This window comes from Rissa tridactyla, chromosome 13, assembly GCF_028500815.1.
Source record: "Rissa tridactyla isolate bRisTri1 chromosome 13, bRisTri1.patW.cur.20221130, whole genome shotgun sequence".
Classification (NCBI taxonomy): Eukaryota; Metazoa; Chordata; class Aves; order Charadriiformes; family Laridae; genus Rissa; species Rissa tridactyla.
Window position 1 is genome coordinate 5,251,686 of NC_071478.1, and position 15,339 is coordinate 5,267,024.

Below are 15,339 nucleotides of genomic sequence, written 5' to 3' on the forward strand. Positions count from 1 at the left end.
CCAGAGGGTATGAGTCCTATTTAAAGAGATCATGTTCAATTGTGGAGCTAAATGTCAGTGCTGTCCCTTGTTTCGTGCTGCCCATTCTTTTATGTAAATCATCAATATGAATATGCTTTATTTTAATGACCGTGGTTGCTCAGAAATGGGATTGTTTCATTTCATTCTTGTTCTTAGCATTCTCATAATACTAAGAGTTTGCAGTATGCGATACCCACCATTAACGTGTTCCCTACAAACAAAAAGCACTCCAGCGAAAGCGTTGTGGTTTTGCAGACACAGATGGCATTACCAGACACAAATGTCTGTCTTGGCTCCTGCACGTCAAGTTCCGTGCTGGGAGTGAAGTTAGAGAACGCTCCATCTGCTGCGCTGCTTTGGTTACCAGGAGCACTACACGCACTGGAGACCGCCCTGGCTTTCACTTGGACTTGCACCATTAACTTTTTTAAAAAATTCTGGGTAATGAGGTTATTTTTCTGCCTATAAGTAACTGACTATTTACCTAATAGGTGCCTTAGAGGACTGAATTAAGTGAGGAAACGACTTATGTCAAAAATACGTAAAACTTTCCAAGTACTACCTCTTAAGCAGTAAGACAATATGAGAAATTAAGGGGATGGCTAGCTGAGATTGTAGTGTGACAAACTGCAAACTGATATAAGTTGGCATTGCCCCTGAAAAAACAGTCCCATGCCTACATTGTCCCATCTTCATTGCTAGAACACGCCGTTGTGCAGCTGCAGATTAAACTGGACTGGGGACTGGTCTGGCTGAAAACCGACTCAGAAATAAAGAAGAAAAATTGATTATGTTTCAGGCCATCCAAGCCACCACATGGCTGCATAAGTGCTTGCGCCAACCGAAAGGCAGTGTGGAAGAGTTGGGGGGGGAGGGGGGGATAAAAAAAAATAGCAGATCATCAACAAACCCCTTCTGCAGCTCAGACAAGGTGCAGGGACACAAAGCTCTGGGTGAGCACAGCAAGCAGCTCATTGCTACCGAGGAAGCCTGCTCCTGCCTCCCCTCTTACACGTCTCTGGGTGCAAGTTCCTGCGAAGGGCCTCACAAACATGGGAACCCGATTGAGGGAGGGCAGAGAGCTGTGTAACCAGGAGCCAGGGCAGGAGGAAAAGGCAGGGCTGTTGTAACATCAGCTTTAAGAGGCATGAGCTTGTTGTATGGCCTCAGATGTCTGCGGTACTGCAAATCCAGAAGGTAGGAAACTGACAAAAGGAAACTGAACTGGGCTCAGAACTGCTTCCTTTCATCAGGGTGCACCATAACCACTTTCAGGTAGCTTGAAACAAGCCCTGGTTTAGTTCTGTCTTTAAATTCACCCAGAACTGAAGCAATCTGGATACAGGTGAGCCTGAACCAAACCAAACAATGCACTAATTTGGTGTCTCATTTATCAAAACAGGTAGCCCTGCTGAAATTATCCTCTCTGTTTATTAGCTTTTATGTTTGTAGCCTTGCAAGAGTATTTGCAAAGCAGTGGCAGTGAAATAGCAAGTGTGCCAGGACATGATGGCTATAGAAATAGTAACAGGAACTTTTAACGACTTGATAAAGTTTGTGCTATGGAGCAAATGAAAATGAAAGCCTCAGTCACTGTAACACCCTTTTGGCTTCAAAATTCTTCCTGTTACTTAAAATATCTAAGCAATGCTATAATAGGTCTTTATGTCGCTGTTATTCTTCAATTAAGGATGGGGTATCTTGTATGAAACATCTACGTATTGACAAAAGGATGCTGCTCTGTTACCATGTAGTCAGTCAGCCCTATTTTCCCCTCTCCTAAGCTATTATTCAGCCATCCATTCCTTTCTATTCATTCCTTTACTAAGTAGGGATGGATTTAAACAGATGCTAAAATGCTCTGCTGAGCTGTGGTCTAATTAGAAGCTGAGGGTGTGCCTCTGGAGACAGAGATGGCCCTTTGAATTGAGGGAGCTCGCAGGTCCCACAACGCAACCTGGTGCTGTTTTATGCATGTGAGATACTCATATGCACTTTGTATGTCATTTGTGAATTGCTTTTGATACAAAACCGCTCTATAAATATAATTAAGTACAAGAAAATTAGACCAATAAGCGCAAGTTCTCATTAAAACTTTACAAGCGAGCAAAGTAAATAAAATGTAATGTCTTCAAGTCAGTGTGTTGGTCGCAAATCCTCCTTTGCGTAGAGCTTGGAGGACTTGCAGCATCACTTGTGTAACTGGAACAAGTGCTGGCATTTAAGACTGTGGTGAGCCTGGGGCCGAACAGCCATGTTGTAAGGATGGAGAAACGAGTCATGTTCTCACTGATACCAAAATGCTGTTCCAGGGGCAGACGGCCCCGGCTCGCTGTGAATTGGCAGCTTGGTTCATTTCCTTGCAGCAGTGGGTGCCTTCTCAGAAATTTAAGCTTCCAATTAAAAAAAACAAAACAAAACACAACACCACAACAAAAACCAAGAGGCCTGACGCTGTGAGGTCCCCTCAGGTGCTGGGATGTGAGCTCCAAGTAAGACCAGGATAAGGCTGGGACGAGGAAAGTGCTGCCACGTAACTTTGGGTCCAGCGGGATCTGAGAGTAATTTCACAAAATCTCTGGTGCAGACTGAGGTGCTGTGGCAGAAAATAGGCTTTCTCTTATCTCAGGTGTTGTTTTTGTCTGACTGACTCAGATCGTAACCCCCTCAGGGCAGGAACCGCGTCTTTCATGTGCTTTTTGAAGTGCCTCGTGCCCGCACCATGTTTAATGATTAGTTACTATTTGGTCTTGATAGGTGGTGGTTTGCTTTTCCCTCAGCCTGGAAGTGCTGAACTGTCTTTTACTGGAAGCGCTGGTTACCTGAGCCGGGCTGCCCTGCTCCTGAGGGGCGAACCGGGCCTGGTGCCTTTGTGGGGCTGGTGGCCGGCTGGTCTTCTGGCCTGGGCTCCCCAGGGCCCCTCGATGGGGGCTGGAGGTGGGTGTCCTCCGTGAGGGGGTGATGTACCTTAGAAATTGGAATTTGGGACAACAGGGGGTGTCGGGGCTCTTCCCTGAGGGGCCCTCCCTGAGGAGAAGCCAGGGCCCTCCCTGAGGAGAAGCCAGGGCTCTTCCCTGAGGGGTTGATGTACCTTAGAAATGGGACTTTGGGACAACAGAGGGAGCCGGGGCTCTTCCCTGAGGGGCCCTCCCTGAGGAGAAGCTGGGGCTCTTCCCTGCAGAGAGGCCGGTGGCTCCCTGCGGGGGCCGGGCGGCAGACGGGCCGGGCGGACTGGCCCCGTGTCTCCCGGGTGACAATGGTTTCTTTTGTCTTGCGGCGTAATTTGTGGCTTTCAGTTACAGGGCCCCAGTGTGGGAGTGTTGCTCGGTGCGGGTCAGGCCGTTAGCGTGAGGAGTCGCCCAAAGGTAGCTATTGTTTCCTGCCGTCTCCCCTCCAGCTCCCGCTTCCAGATGCTGTGAGGCCAGGCCTGGGAGAAGGGGACCCCGGGATGCCGCCCGGGACGGCCGCAGCCTCCCTTGCCCGACGCCTGGGAGCACCCCTTCTGCCTGGGGGAGAGGAGGGAGCGAGAGATCCAACATAGAGCAGGGCCTGCTCCTTTCCCCCCGCTTTGGCACTTGCAGTTGGCTCATGGGTTTGTGGTATTCGGTTTCAGGCTTAGGGATTTCAACCAGCCGGCGCTGCTCCTGGGAGGAAGGAAGAGTGAGCTATACTTTTCTCATTGGCCCGAACAAAAAACAGAAGCCTCTGCTGGGGTTTGGGAGTGGTTTATGGGCTGAGCTCAGTGGCAGGGGAGCCCTTGCAATGCCAGAGGGAATAGAGCCGTATGGTGCGCTGTACCTATTGCGAGAGAAAAGGAGCTAAGCCGAGGGTAATGCTGCCTCTGCGTGTGCTCGCGCGTCTCCCCCGAGTTCATGTGCATGTAACGCTGCGCCTCTGCGTTCCCCTGCCTCTGTGTGTGCCTGCGCGTCTGTGCATTTGCATCCCGGCGTGTCCGTCGCTGTCTTTGTTTCTCTGTTTGCTTGCGGGTTTGTAGCTATGCGTGGCGAGTGCATTGTGGGTTTGCCTGGGAGTGTGGTATCTGCGCTGGCTGATGGAGCGGTGTCTCTATGTTGTTTCTGTGTTCCCAGCTCCCCGTGTTTGCTTAGTGGTTTACCTTCATTTGTATCATCTCCCTCTCTCTTTTTTGGGCATCTCTGTGTGTGTTCTTCCCTGTGAGTTTGCAGGTTACTCCATATTTCTTCGCATCATTTCTCTAACTGATTTCCCCAGATTTTTTTGGGGAAAGTTCCTCTTTCCCCCACACTGCAAATCCTTCCTCCAAAATAATAATACGTTAGCTTGAACAATTTCAGGCTTGTGGAGACCATAAAACAAACTCTTCAGTGGGGAAGGGAAGCTCCCCCACAACAGATTACAAGCAGCTGCATGTTTTAAAACCCTAATTGAGGTTGTGCAGGGAGATGAAGTGGAGTTTGCAGGGATTGGATGCGGAAGCAGTTGTGGAAAAAAAAAAAAAAAAGTTGGGGCATCTTTTGTGTCACCTGTGTTTTCAGGGTGTAACTCTGGTCAGATTGTCTCCCTGTGCCCTACTTGGGATTGTGTTCCTGTGACCACTTTACCTGCTGTGGCCCAGAGCGTGGAAGGCAGAGAGCTGATACCAGAGCACGCAGTGGGATGAAGTTTCTAGATTTCTTTCAACATGGATGCTGTGTTATGGCTTTAATTTTTTTCTCTCTTTTTATTTATTTTTTTTTTAATGGAAAAACCTGAAAAGTTGAGTCGTTCCCCAAATTAGCAGCAGTCAGTGATGAGAAGCCGCTTGCTGAGGTCGGAGCGGAGCAGTGTATAAGATTAGCTGTGGCATGGAGCTGTGCTGGGACCATGTGACTGCGGTGTACATTGGAAGAGGAAGCTGTAGAGGTCAATGCAAAGGCATTGTGCCAGACTCTGGCAACAAGGGAGATTGCTATATGGCGGAAGATCGCTTTTTCAGGCGCCTGAGCCTTTCGGTGGCTGTTGAGGTTGGACAAAAGCAGCCCTGTAAGATTAACGGTAGAAATTAAATGGCATGGCTTGTTTGTGGATGGAAAGAAAAACTGTTTTTTTTTTTCAAAATGCTTTGTGGGTTTTTATTAATCACCATATGTGGCTCTTTCACTAAACCCACCTTTACTGGAATAGAAATTGTTGTGTTTAGAGGAGTTTCAAGAAAACAGAGGGAAAATGGGGAAAACAAGGAAAAAGAGAGTTGCGTGTTCACAGTTATATCTTGGTGTTTTCTCACAAAACTAAATTTTAAGCACTTTGATTTAACAGATAATTCAATCCTGTTATTTCCTCTCTGAACACAAACAGATCGACAGCTTCAAGTTTAGATCATTGACTACTGAGGAATAAATAAAACCAGCTAATGCTTAGGCCGTTTGTGCGCTTTCAGAATATGTTAATACGAATGGGTAATTGTAGGTAGGTAGCACTGTCTTAGGAAATTTTTGTTAGTGTGGTGTATTTCACATCTGACCTTTTGGAAGCTGAAAATAATTGATTCCATGAGCATTTGAATTTTTTACTTTAAAACAACACAAACAAACCTCTAATACTCAACACTGCCCACAAACAGAATTTCCATGTTGGTTTTTTTTCTGTTTTATGAGCAATTAGTCAATCTGTGACTTTTTGCAGTTTGGCTGGAAGAAAGGCAACTTCCTTTCTGGGCTTCTTTTATTGTTTTTAAATTCTATCTGACTTGTAATCAACAACATCTTGGTAGAGAAAACATAAAAGGAGAAATTAAAAAAAAAAAATGTATTTGGGAGGGAAGGACTCATATTTTGAAATGGAGCATATTGAGAGTCTAGACAGCTTCTTGGCTGGCTGTGATTTTTGAGGCATCTGAAATACCCCAGGGGCAGAAAAAGCTCTCTTCCTGCTTCTGAAGGATTAAAAAAAAAAAAAATAAAAAAAAAAAATTCCAGAGTGGGGAAGAGGAGAGACGTGTAATTGCACAAGGAGAGGTTTTAATTGTGAGTTGAAGGCGCAGGACCTTTTTCTGAAGCCCACAAATTGACTGTCTTCATGACAGCATTGCGTATCATTCTGTCAACTCGGGCTCGGGATGTGGTTGCTAGGCAGCGGGCTCTTATGTACCTATAGTCTCTCTGATTTGCCAGCCTTCTGCAGACACATGGTAAGGTCCTTTCCAGCCTATCATCTAGAGGGACTTTTGCACGCCGTCTGCATACTGCTGAGATTCTCCCTACCTGAATGTGATGAGAAAAAGACACAGTTAAATGAAACCTTTTTTCTTTTTTTTGACAAATCCCGTTCCGGTACTGTTTCCATAAAACCCCCCCTCAAAAAAAAAAAAAAAAAAAAAAAAAAAAAAAAAGCCATGAAACGGAGACCGGAACAAGGAAAAGAGGTTAGTGGGTTAAGTGCTGTGTGTTTCCTGCGTTTGCAAAGGTGCCTATAGTGAGAAGAGCGGCTGTAATTCGGCCATTAGTTACAGATGGTGGCTGGAGGCTTGAGATTCATGCAGCGAGATGAGAGCTCTTGTATCTCTTTCCAGCGATGCTGACTTTAAACTGCTTTGAAAACATGAATCAAGACAGCATAAAAAATAGTGGATTTGATACTTAGCGATGCTGCCAGCTGGTTCCTTTATGTATTTTGATGCAGAAATGCTTAGAAATGTGAACAAAAAGAAGTTAATTTGCCAAATGAGGTTTCTGTCCCCCAATCCTTGCAAAAATGGCATTAGTGGCAAGTAGGTAAAGAACATTCAGGAGGATTTATAAGCAAATTAGATTTTTCAAAACTTTGCTCTTTGAAGCAATTTGTGTACAACTCTTGGTGAAGGTTATATCTCTCAAGCGGTGAAGGAGAGCAGTAAAAAGATCACCCCAGGGATTGGCAGTGGCATAAGAAATATTTCTAAACAACATAACTCCTAATGTTTTTCCATTCCTTAACTCTGAAGGCTTTCGTTCCAGTCGTATGAATAGTAAACTCAAATGTGGAGATAGTAATTTTTCAGCAGAAACCTACTTATAGTTACTTCATGTGGCAAATTCCAGTACTATAAATGCAGAAGCTTAATTGGTGGAAACAGTATCACACACGCAGTTAACCTCTGCAAATCAAGACGTGAAATATACTGTTGCAGACTGATTCATTTTTGTCCTTCACTCTGCTTACAGGTACTGTTTGATGAGTGTGAAAGGATGCTTCACTGATTTTCATATTGATTTTGGTGGCACTTCAGTGTGGTATCACGTTTTCCGTGGGGGGAAGGTAGGTGAACCTTGTTTGATACTTGTTTTTATTTCTCTGTGCGTCTTATGGAGTGAAGGGTTGCTTTCTTTTGTTTTTCTTTTTTCTCTTTTTTTTTTTTGGGGGGGTGATGACAGGGGGCTAGTCAGTGATCAGTCTATTTCAGCTAGCTTTGTTGATGTACAGGGAGTTTGCTGAACTAGAAGGACACCATTCACTTTTATGAAACAAATGAGTGATTTATTTGAAATATCAAATGTATTGTTTGCTGTTGGTGGTGCTTTTAGGCTTGTTACTGCTGCATGGTTTAGAAGTGTCTTGCAGTGAGTATGTGGCTGTGTGTACCCTTGTTGGGTCAGAGTGCCCTCACAAGTCTCCTTCTGTAGCTAGAGCTTCTGTTTCTTTTTAGATATTCCATGTTACTTTAGTGTGCACATGCACACTATGCCTTAACTGAAATATTACAGGATACAGAAGTGTTAAAATATACAGCATGTATGGCTACATTCACATCTTTACTGTTTTAGGTTGCTTTTCCCAATTCTGGTATAGACAGCATATGTTGGGAACTGAAATAAATACAGCAGATTGAACATCTCTGTGGTACAGATACTGTTCATCTATATAGTCCAATGAAGTTGTACTATACCAACACACTGTTTTGAACTGAAAGTAAACTGTGCAGGCATCTTTTGAGTAAGATGTTTCATGAAAGAGAGATGACAACTGACAATTATTACCTTGCCACTTCCAGCACATGGACTAATTGCTGCTGCTATCTGCTGTGTGCCTCTGCGTACAACACCTGGAAAACATGTGTTTTATGTAGAAAGCAGGCTTGGTGTTATGTGTTCATTTGTCTAACACATGATAACCTTGTTGGAATTTCTCGGCTATTTATTTTTGTTGACTGCTGGTAATAGTTAAAGCTTTATTTTATTTTTAGATCTTCTGGTTGATTCCGCCTACTCTGCAGAATCTAGAACTTTATGAAGAATGGGTTCTCTCAGGAAAGCAAAGTGATATCTTTCTGGGAGACAGGGTGGAACGATGCCAAAGAATTGAGCTGAAACAAGGGTATACGTTCTTCATTCCTTCAGGTATCGCTTGTTAACTATTTTTGGAATCACTGGAATTGTGTTTGACTAACAGTTCTCTGTAAAACATTTCTTCACATTTAAACCCCGTATTGACTTCTTTATTTGCTATGACAAAAGAAAGGCTGGGGACTGAACGCATTTAATTTTCCAGAAATTTTCTCGTCCAGACTGATGAAAAATCTACTGTGGAGAAGTATGTGCAGTGATTGCTTGTGCTGTACTGGGGAAAAGGAGAGAGGACTTGGGTCTCTGGGGCTGTCAGTCCACTGCTTCTCATCAGAATCATACTGACCTTTGCTATTGTTAGCTTTCTTGCAAAAATATTTTTCTGCTTTTTGTGATTTCTTCTGGCAGGTTTCACCTGCAGTTCAGTAACCTACTTATTTGCCTCTGTCTGTAGCCAGAGATGGGTCACGATTCCCTGATGGAGCTCAGTGGAGATTCCAGTACATGGAAGAGCAGGGGCTGTGCTCTCTCAGGGTTGCTTCTTGGGGAAACAACTTTATTTTATTATCAAAACTCTTCAGAACTTCTGGTGATGGAGATTGTGCTCAATCTGGACATCTTCCAGCAGCCTAGTCACACTTAATTTTTACACTACTGCCCACCTCAGTAGCTGCGTTGCATGATTCAGGCTTTTCTTGCAAAGCAACCAAATAGTTGCTGCTTTCAACGCTGGTGGCTTCAGCCCCTTGTGCTCCTGTGTAAACTGGATTAAGGATGGTGCAATCTGTAACGCTTCTCATTTAAGATGATAACAGGCTTTGCTCTTTTTGACTATTATGGGGCCATAAGTTTGTTTATAATGATATAATATATTGGCTCTGTCTAGTGGATCTTACCAGGGAAATAAATACTGGTAGCTTTTCTACATGACAGAAAGTCATAGATAGTTCTTCAGCCCTAGAATCACTCTGTGGTGATAGGATTATTATTTTTTGATCCTGGAGACAGACAGAATGCAGGTCATGTGAAGACAGCAACAATGTTCTTGCCAACTAGGGAGCATCGTTGAAGGCCGCAAATTTGTAAGTATTTGGTAAGACTCAGTCTGGGAGGTGACAGGCAAAATGAGAGTGGAGGAGTTAATCCATTAAAGGAATTAGGTCTTCCCTTGAAACAGGTCAGAATGTGCTGTAACTGTTTGAACTGGGTGTTTGAGTGTGCCTATGCTGTTTGCCTAGATCCCGTTACTGCATTTTCGTATTTATCTTCATTCCCCTGTGAACAGCCTCCTACGAATAAGACTGTCTGTATGTTAGTTTAGTCATGCTCAGCAGTTGGAATACAGCAAATTGTGGGAGCTTGTGCAGGACACAACTGTAACATGGTGGCTGAAGTGAAGTGATTCCAAATGTGGTTTTTGACTGTAGTTTCTGTTTTCTTAGGAAAGCCCAAAGTACAAAAATGCCAATACCTCAGACATTTTAGGCTCCATGCCATATTTGAAAGGCATATATGAATAATTTCTCTGTAAGCACCTCATGGATTTAAGGGGTTTTGCTCTGCTTTATTTCGCTCGGAAAACTTATTTGCAAATCTCTTATTTATGTGAAAAGGCATTATTTCTGTGTTGTTTTTTTTTTTTTTTTAAGCCTATAGAAATACCTAATTAAAGGCTGTTCCAGGTCAGCGAATTGAGCATAGTTGTGTAAAAATTAGTTAATGTTTGAATGTGTTTTGTATGTATAAGAGTTGATAATGTTTAGGTTCTGATAATGGGTGCCCGTAAAACTAGTGTGTCCCATACTTTCATACTTGAGCCTGATTGATAAACTCAGGACCAGCCTCAACTCATCCATGAGGAAAATACCTTCTAATTACAGGTCTGGCCACAGAAAGCATAGAGTGATACAGCTAGCGCCCAGCTGGACTGTGAATGGAGAGCATTTCAGCAAAGGACCTTTTCCATAAAATATCCTGTGCTGCTCCTGTTTTTAAGTCATTTTTGGGGGTGGTCGTAGAAACACTATTATACCATAGTAGTGTAAGGATGAAGCAGGTAGAGGAGACTGTAAAAAGACACATGAGGGAGTGAGATCATAGGCTTGTGGGAGATGGAAGGTTTCTCTGAGAATCTAGGATCAGCAGTAGATCCAGTAAATCCCTGAAACTACAAACTATTTGGACAAGAATGGGAGTTATTCTTACAGAAGGCATAATTATAGTGCTCATCAGGGCCTCAGGGTATTTTCCTCTCTATTGCTGCCATCATCCTTACAGGATTAAGTTTAAACCAGTTAATTTCTACCCGTGCTTCTAACCCTGCAAAGCACCGTGAGGCACAATCACAGCTGTGGTATCAAGGAGAAATTGAGCAAAGTATTGTCAGCACAGGGAGTCGTTATGGGCCAAGGCGCATCTTGCAGCATTTTAGGAGTCCCTCCTAAGCGTGGAGTGGGGAGAAGTGAGCTGGGATTCTGAGGGATGCTGTTTCTGGGGGTCTTGTGTAGGAGTCCCACATGGACTCCAGATGTCCCCACAGGACTTCTCCAAAGAAGTGATGCACTGTTACAAGTTCTCACCTCCTGCTTTACTGGTTCCCACTGCTGAGTCAAGGATGATCAACTCTGGTAAAGTCTGTGGTAAAGTCATAAAATCAACTAGGAACCTGGCCTTTTCCTTTAATATAGTTATGCTGATATCAGCATAATTGTTGATTGACAAATACACCACACTTTGCCATGCTGAGGTTACTGGCTAGATGTAGATTCAAGGTGTTAAAACACCTGAAGGTTCAAGAGGGGAGAAAGCTATAGTCACTACCAGTGTCAGCAAATGATAATTTTTTTATTTTTTTCTGTAGAAATCTGACTGTTGTTTTTCCAGGACGGCAGAGAACTTGTCTTTATGCAGGAATATATTAGTAAAGAAAGGTACGGCTCTAGGGTGTTACCATGAGCAATGCTTAATACGGTTAAGTGTTCAACAGAGATGAAATTTGCTCAAGGTAACACATCTTACTCTGGTATAGTGGACAGTGGATGCTGCACATCTGACCTACCTGCCAAATAGAAGTTCTTTATAGAGTGTGCTTTTCTTTTGAGGAATAAACTGCGATGATCTGGAAGAGGAAAAGCATAAGCTCAGTTATTGTCTCAGTAGGGAAACAACAAAATTTTATCAGTCACAATCAAATCCAGAGCCTGTCTAATATTATTTGCGCTGTATGGTGTGTGTGTCCAATGATGACTTGCAGGGAGCATGTGTGAGGTGTTTGGAGTTCATTGTGGTGTTGCGGAGCTGTTTAGATATCTCATCACTGTTCTAGGGACAAACAGAACCAGTGTTTGGGCAGCGTCCCTCAGATTTCTACAACTCAGGATTACTGTATGCACATGTTTCTGTCTTGTATGCAGCCACTTGTTCCGTTATGTCCTGATTGCTCCCCTACAGCCTGTTTGAAATGCTGCTCACTGAGTTAATGCCAATGTGTTATCCAGTTTTTAAATATCTTTAGTGCTTCTCCTTTTACTTTAAGTATTTTTCTCCTTTTACGTCACTGCCTAACTTCACTGGAACCTTTTCTATCTATTCTTCTTGCCCTCACCTGCTACTCCAGTCTTTATGTTCTGTAAACCATCTTTTACTTCTGTCCTTGCACTTGTTTTTTCAAGTGGTGCATTATGCATCAAATTCCCTTCCATCTTGATTCTCTAAACACCACGTTAGTTTCTCATGTACTCCTAAACATCACTGTTGTTACCTAAACCCAACCTCAAAACTAAGCATATGCAAAATGAAAAAGTCATCCTTTTTCAATCTACTTGCTCTTTTGGGTCCTTTAGTCTTGCTGAATATGACGTTTTGATTGTAAGTGATGGAGTTCTGACACGGATATTGTCTTTCTTCTTCCTTGTTGTCCTCTACAAACAAGATCTTGCAGTAGTTTGAAATATGTTAAGCTTGTTTGCTTTTTTTCTCAATATCCTGACAGACCTCTCTTTAAAAAAAAAAACCAAACAAGACCTTTTCTTTCATGCGTGTGTATATATACTTGGTGTAGACAATTGCACTTGAAATTCAAGAGAGTTTGCACATGCAAAATTGGGACATACAAAAGCAGGCCAACTAGTAGTCTCTTGTGGAAAACTTGTCTTGCAGTAAGTGTCTCTGTTGTTAATATAATTAAGAAGTAAGGGTATAGTTTTTATGTGTCTTGAAAAGGTGAACTCAGACCAGTTCTGGATTGTTACTGACAGTGTAGTCTGACAGAATATGGATAAACTTGGATTTTCTTCTCTTTTTGTGAAGACTGGTTTCACTGACCTCCAACGAAGTTGCCACGCATACTGTGGATACAATTCCCAGGGTCTGCAGCGTGATCAGTCTCAGAAGGCTTGCAAACATACTGGTTTTGGTTCCTTTGGGATGAGATGGCTAATGCTACTAAGGGTTTCTGTAATCATCCTCTGTTTCTTACAGGCTTTTTCTAAGCCTCTGCTGCTGGTCAGAGGCAGTAGCCTCATGAGCAGGTGTGCTTTTGGGTTGACTCTGCATGGGTGTTCTTACTGTAGGCTTTCCAAATATGTAGCTTTAATGCGAGTGTACATTGAAGAGATGGGCCATTTTGGGTGACTTCTGTCTGTTCTTTAAATCTGACAGTAATGGTCCCAATAATAGACCACTACACGGTCCATAAAATAACAGCCCAAGAAGTCACTGTGCATTTTTGATTTCTGAAAATTGAGTAATGGACTGCCACTAGATACTGTAGAAGTCTTCTGCAATGCTGATTTATTAGACGTTCCTATGATCAAAATCCAGACAGGGTAACTTACTTTCAACTGGAAATGGTGTTCCTTTCTGGTTCCTCTCCAAACTTCTCACTAGTGTTGCTGCGTGCTATTTTATAACAGTTGTGTTTCACCTTGGAGTTGACAGTGTTCCACTGAGGAGTAAGCTGTTTGTTTTACTTTATTTTTCTTATGTTCTTTATAATGCACTTTGGGGCCTTTGACATGGAAACATGCAACTGTAATCTCTCTTAATTTCTTGAGGTCTGAAGAATGAGCCACAGTCTAACAAAATATTCTCATTGGTCTGCGGTGATTATTATAGTAACATGAGAGTGCTCCAAAGTTCTTGTTTCCAGTCAAATGCAGAAATAACGACTTTTCTCAAATGAATGTTTTTGTGAAGGAAAGTGAACTGAGATGAATGTTCTGTGCTAGGCTCTAGGCAGCTGTTTGCAAGAATTCAAAGTGCTTCAAATACCGTATCAGTGGTTATCAGTAGGATTCTGCCTATTACGAGTCTGCAGTCGTAGGTCACCTCCGCTATGCCAGTCAGTATTTGATGAATTATTATGTAATGGGTCCAGAAGGTAGCATATAGTCTTTATATCGAGGAGAATGACAGGCTATTAAAATGTGAGTGGTAAATTTTTTGCAGGGAGTTGTGCTCAGGCTGCATAGCTGCCTGGCTATTTTTGGTTGCCGTTCACTTTTCCCATTTTGGGAGCTTCCACTGACATTAATGGAAGCTCCTTGTCTGGAACCTTTAGGGACCAAGCGATGAAGATCAGTGGAGAGGATCAGAGAGGGGAGGTTTTGCCTCGAGTGTCTGCTTTCAGACAGAAGGTGATCGCGTAATGTTGGATTTTTAGTTCTATTGCTCTGTAGTGCTCTACCTAATTCTTACCAATGATGTAAGGTTGAGAATTGCTGTATTACTTGTACTACTGAGGTAAAATTATTAATTTATTTTTTTTACTTTTAAAATTTAAACATGATGTTTCCTTGATGTTTTTGGTGATGGGCACTATTACAATGCAATCATTCCTCTTTAGAGATGAGACAAATAACGTCTCATTTGCTGGCAGTGCCCACTATAAGGCTACCTCCTGAGTCACTTTTTATTTTTGAGACATGTATATTTCATCTTTTCCACCCCAAGTTGCTGTAGAATTGCAGGAAAATACATAAGCCTTCTATATCACAAAGCAAAATATCTGTTCAGTTACTAATGGAAACAGATGCATCATGGTTTCAGCTTGGAGCTTGTAGTCTGTTTGCCCCATAGCTTTATAAGTTAATATTCTTTTTTATTATTCTCAGATGGATGATTGCATCCTTGAAGATACAGTAAGGCCCCTGAAATCTTCTAACAAGTTTGCAATGTTTAATAATACTTGCTTTATAAAATTCAAAAGATAATGAGATCGTATCTTTCTCTTAACTGTTCAGAAAAGCTTTTGTTACTGTTAATTTTACCTTCTTGATTTACTAGGGATGATAACATCTAAATATTGAAGTGTATCTGAGGAGTGGTGGAATAATTTGTAACTGTAAATCAGCTGAGAGTATTTCTGAGTCTCCTGAATAGGATTCCTGCTCAATGTTGTCTTCACTTCATAAACTAGGATTGTTTTGGGAAGGAAAAAGTACTCATTAATCACCAGTAGCTGAAATAAAGATGATCAACTTCAGAAACACCGTTAAGCGGACAGTCTTCTTGCTGAGGCTTGAAATGGGCGTTGTGAACAGTGACCATGCAGTGTCTGTACTCCCAAAACCACCTATCCCCATTTAGCTGGGCTTGTCGCTGGTGTGGCTGCTGTGTGGTCTGAAGTCCTCTGCTCGCAGGGCAGGACTGAGCAGTGGCCATGAAGGAGCCTCTCTGCAGCACTGCGAGTGCGCTCCAGCTGCGAGCTGTCAGACCAGCCAGCGAAGGAAGGACAGGCTGGTTCCACGTTGGCTCAGTCGTCACTACTGCCAGAACAGGCTGGTTTGAAACTGGTCATCCACGAGGAAGAGTTTTCTAGTTCATGAATAATCCTTAAAGCCATATGGTGTATATCTTTCCCTGATGTGTAGGGTTTGATTGTAGCCTTAGATAATATTTAGCAGGTGCTTTTTTTGTGTGTCTTTCAGCCAAAAATGAACAATGCCTTACTCCACCGACTTTTGACCTTTTTTAGTCCTTAATCCATTTGTTCTGATACTACTCCAGTGCTTTTTTTTAGCATTAAGGATAAAATCAA

At 42.7% G+C, this 15,339-nt stretch overlaps 1 protein-coding gene across 8 annotated transcripts in view; it reads left to right on the forward strand.

Moving 5' to 3' along the window:
* Positions 1-15,339, forward strand: part of KDM2B (lysine demethylase 2B) — a 122,450-nt gene that overhangs the window by 39,332 nt on the left and 67,779 nt on the right. For 7 of the 8 annotated variants that reach the window (XM_054219207.1, XM_054219205.1, XM_054219210.1 and 4 more), the window contains 2 exons: positions 7,182-7,275; positions 8,201-8,354. In XM_054219207.1, the coding sequence (XP_054075182.1) occupies positions 7,182-7,275; positions 8,201-8,354 (248 nt within the window). Of the gene's footprint in view, positions 1-3,652; positions 3,851-7,181; positions 7,276-8,200; positions 8,355-15,339 lie in introns of those variants that run through there. The other variant, XM_054219213.1, reaches the window with a different exon arrangement.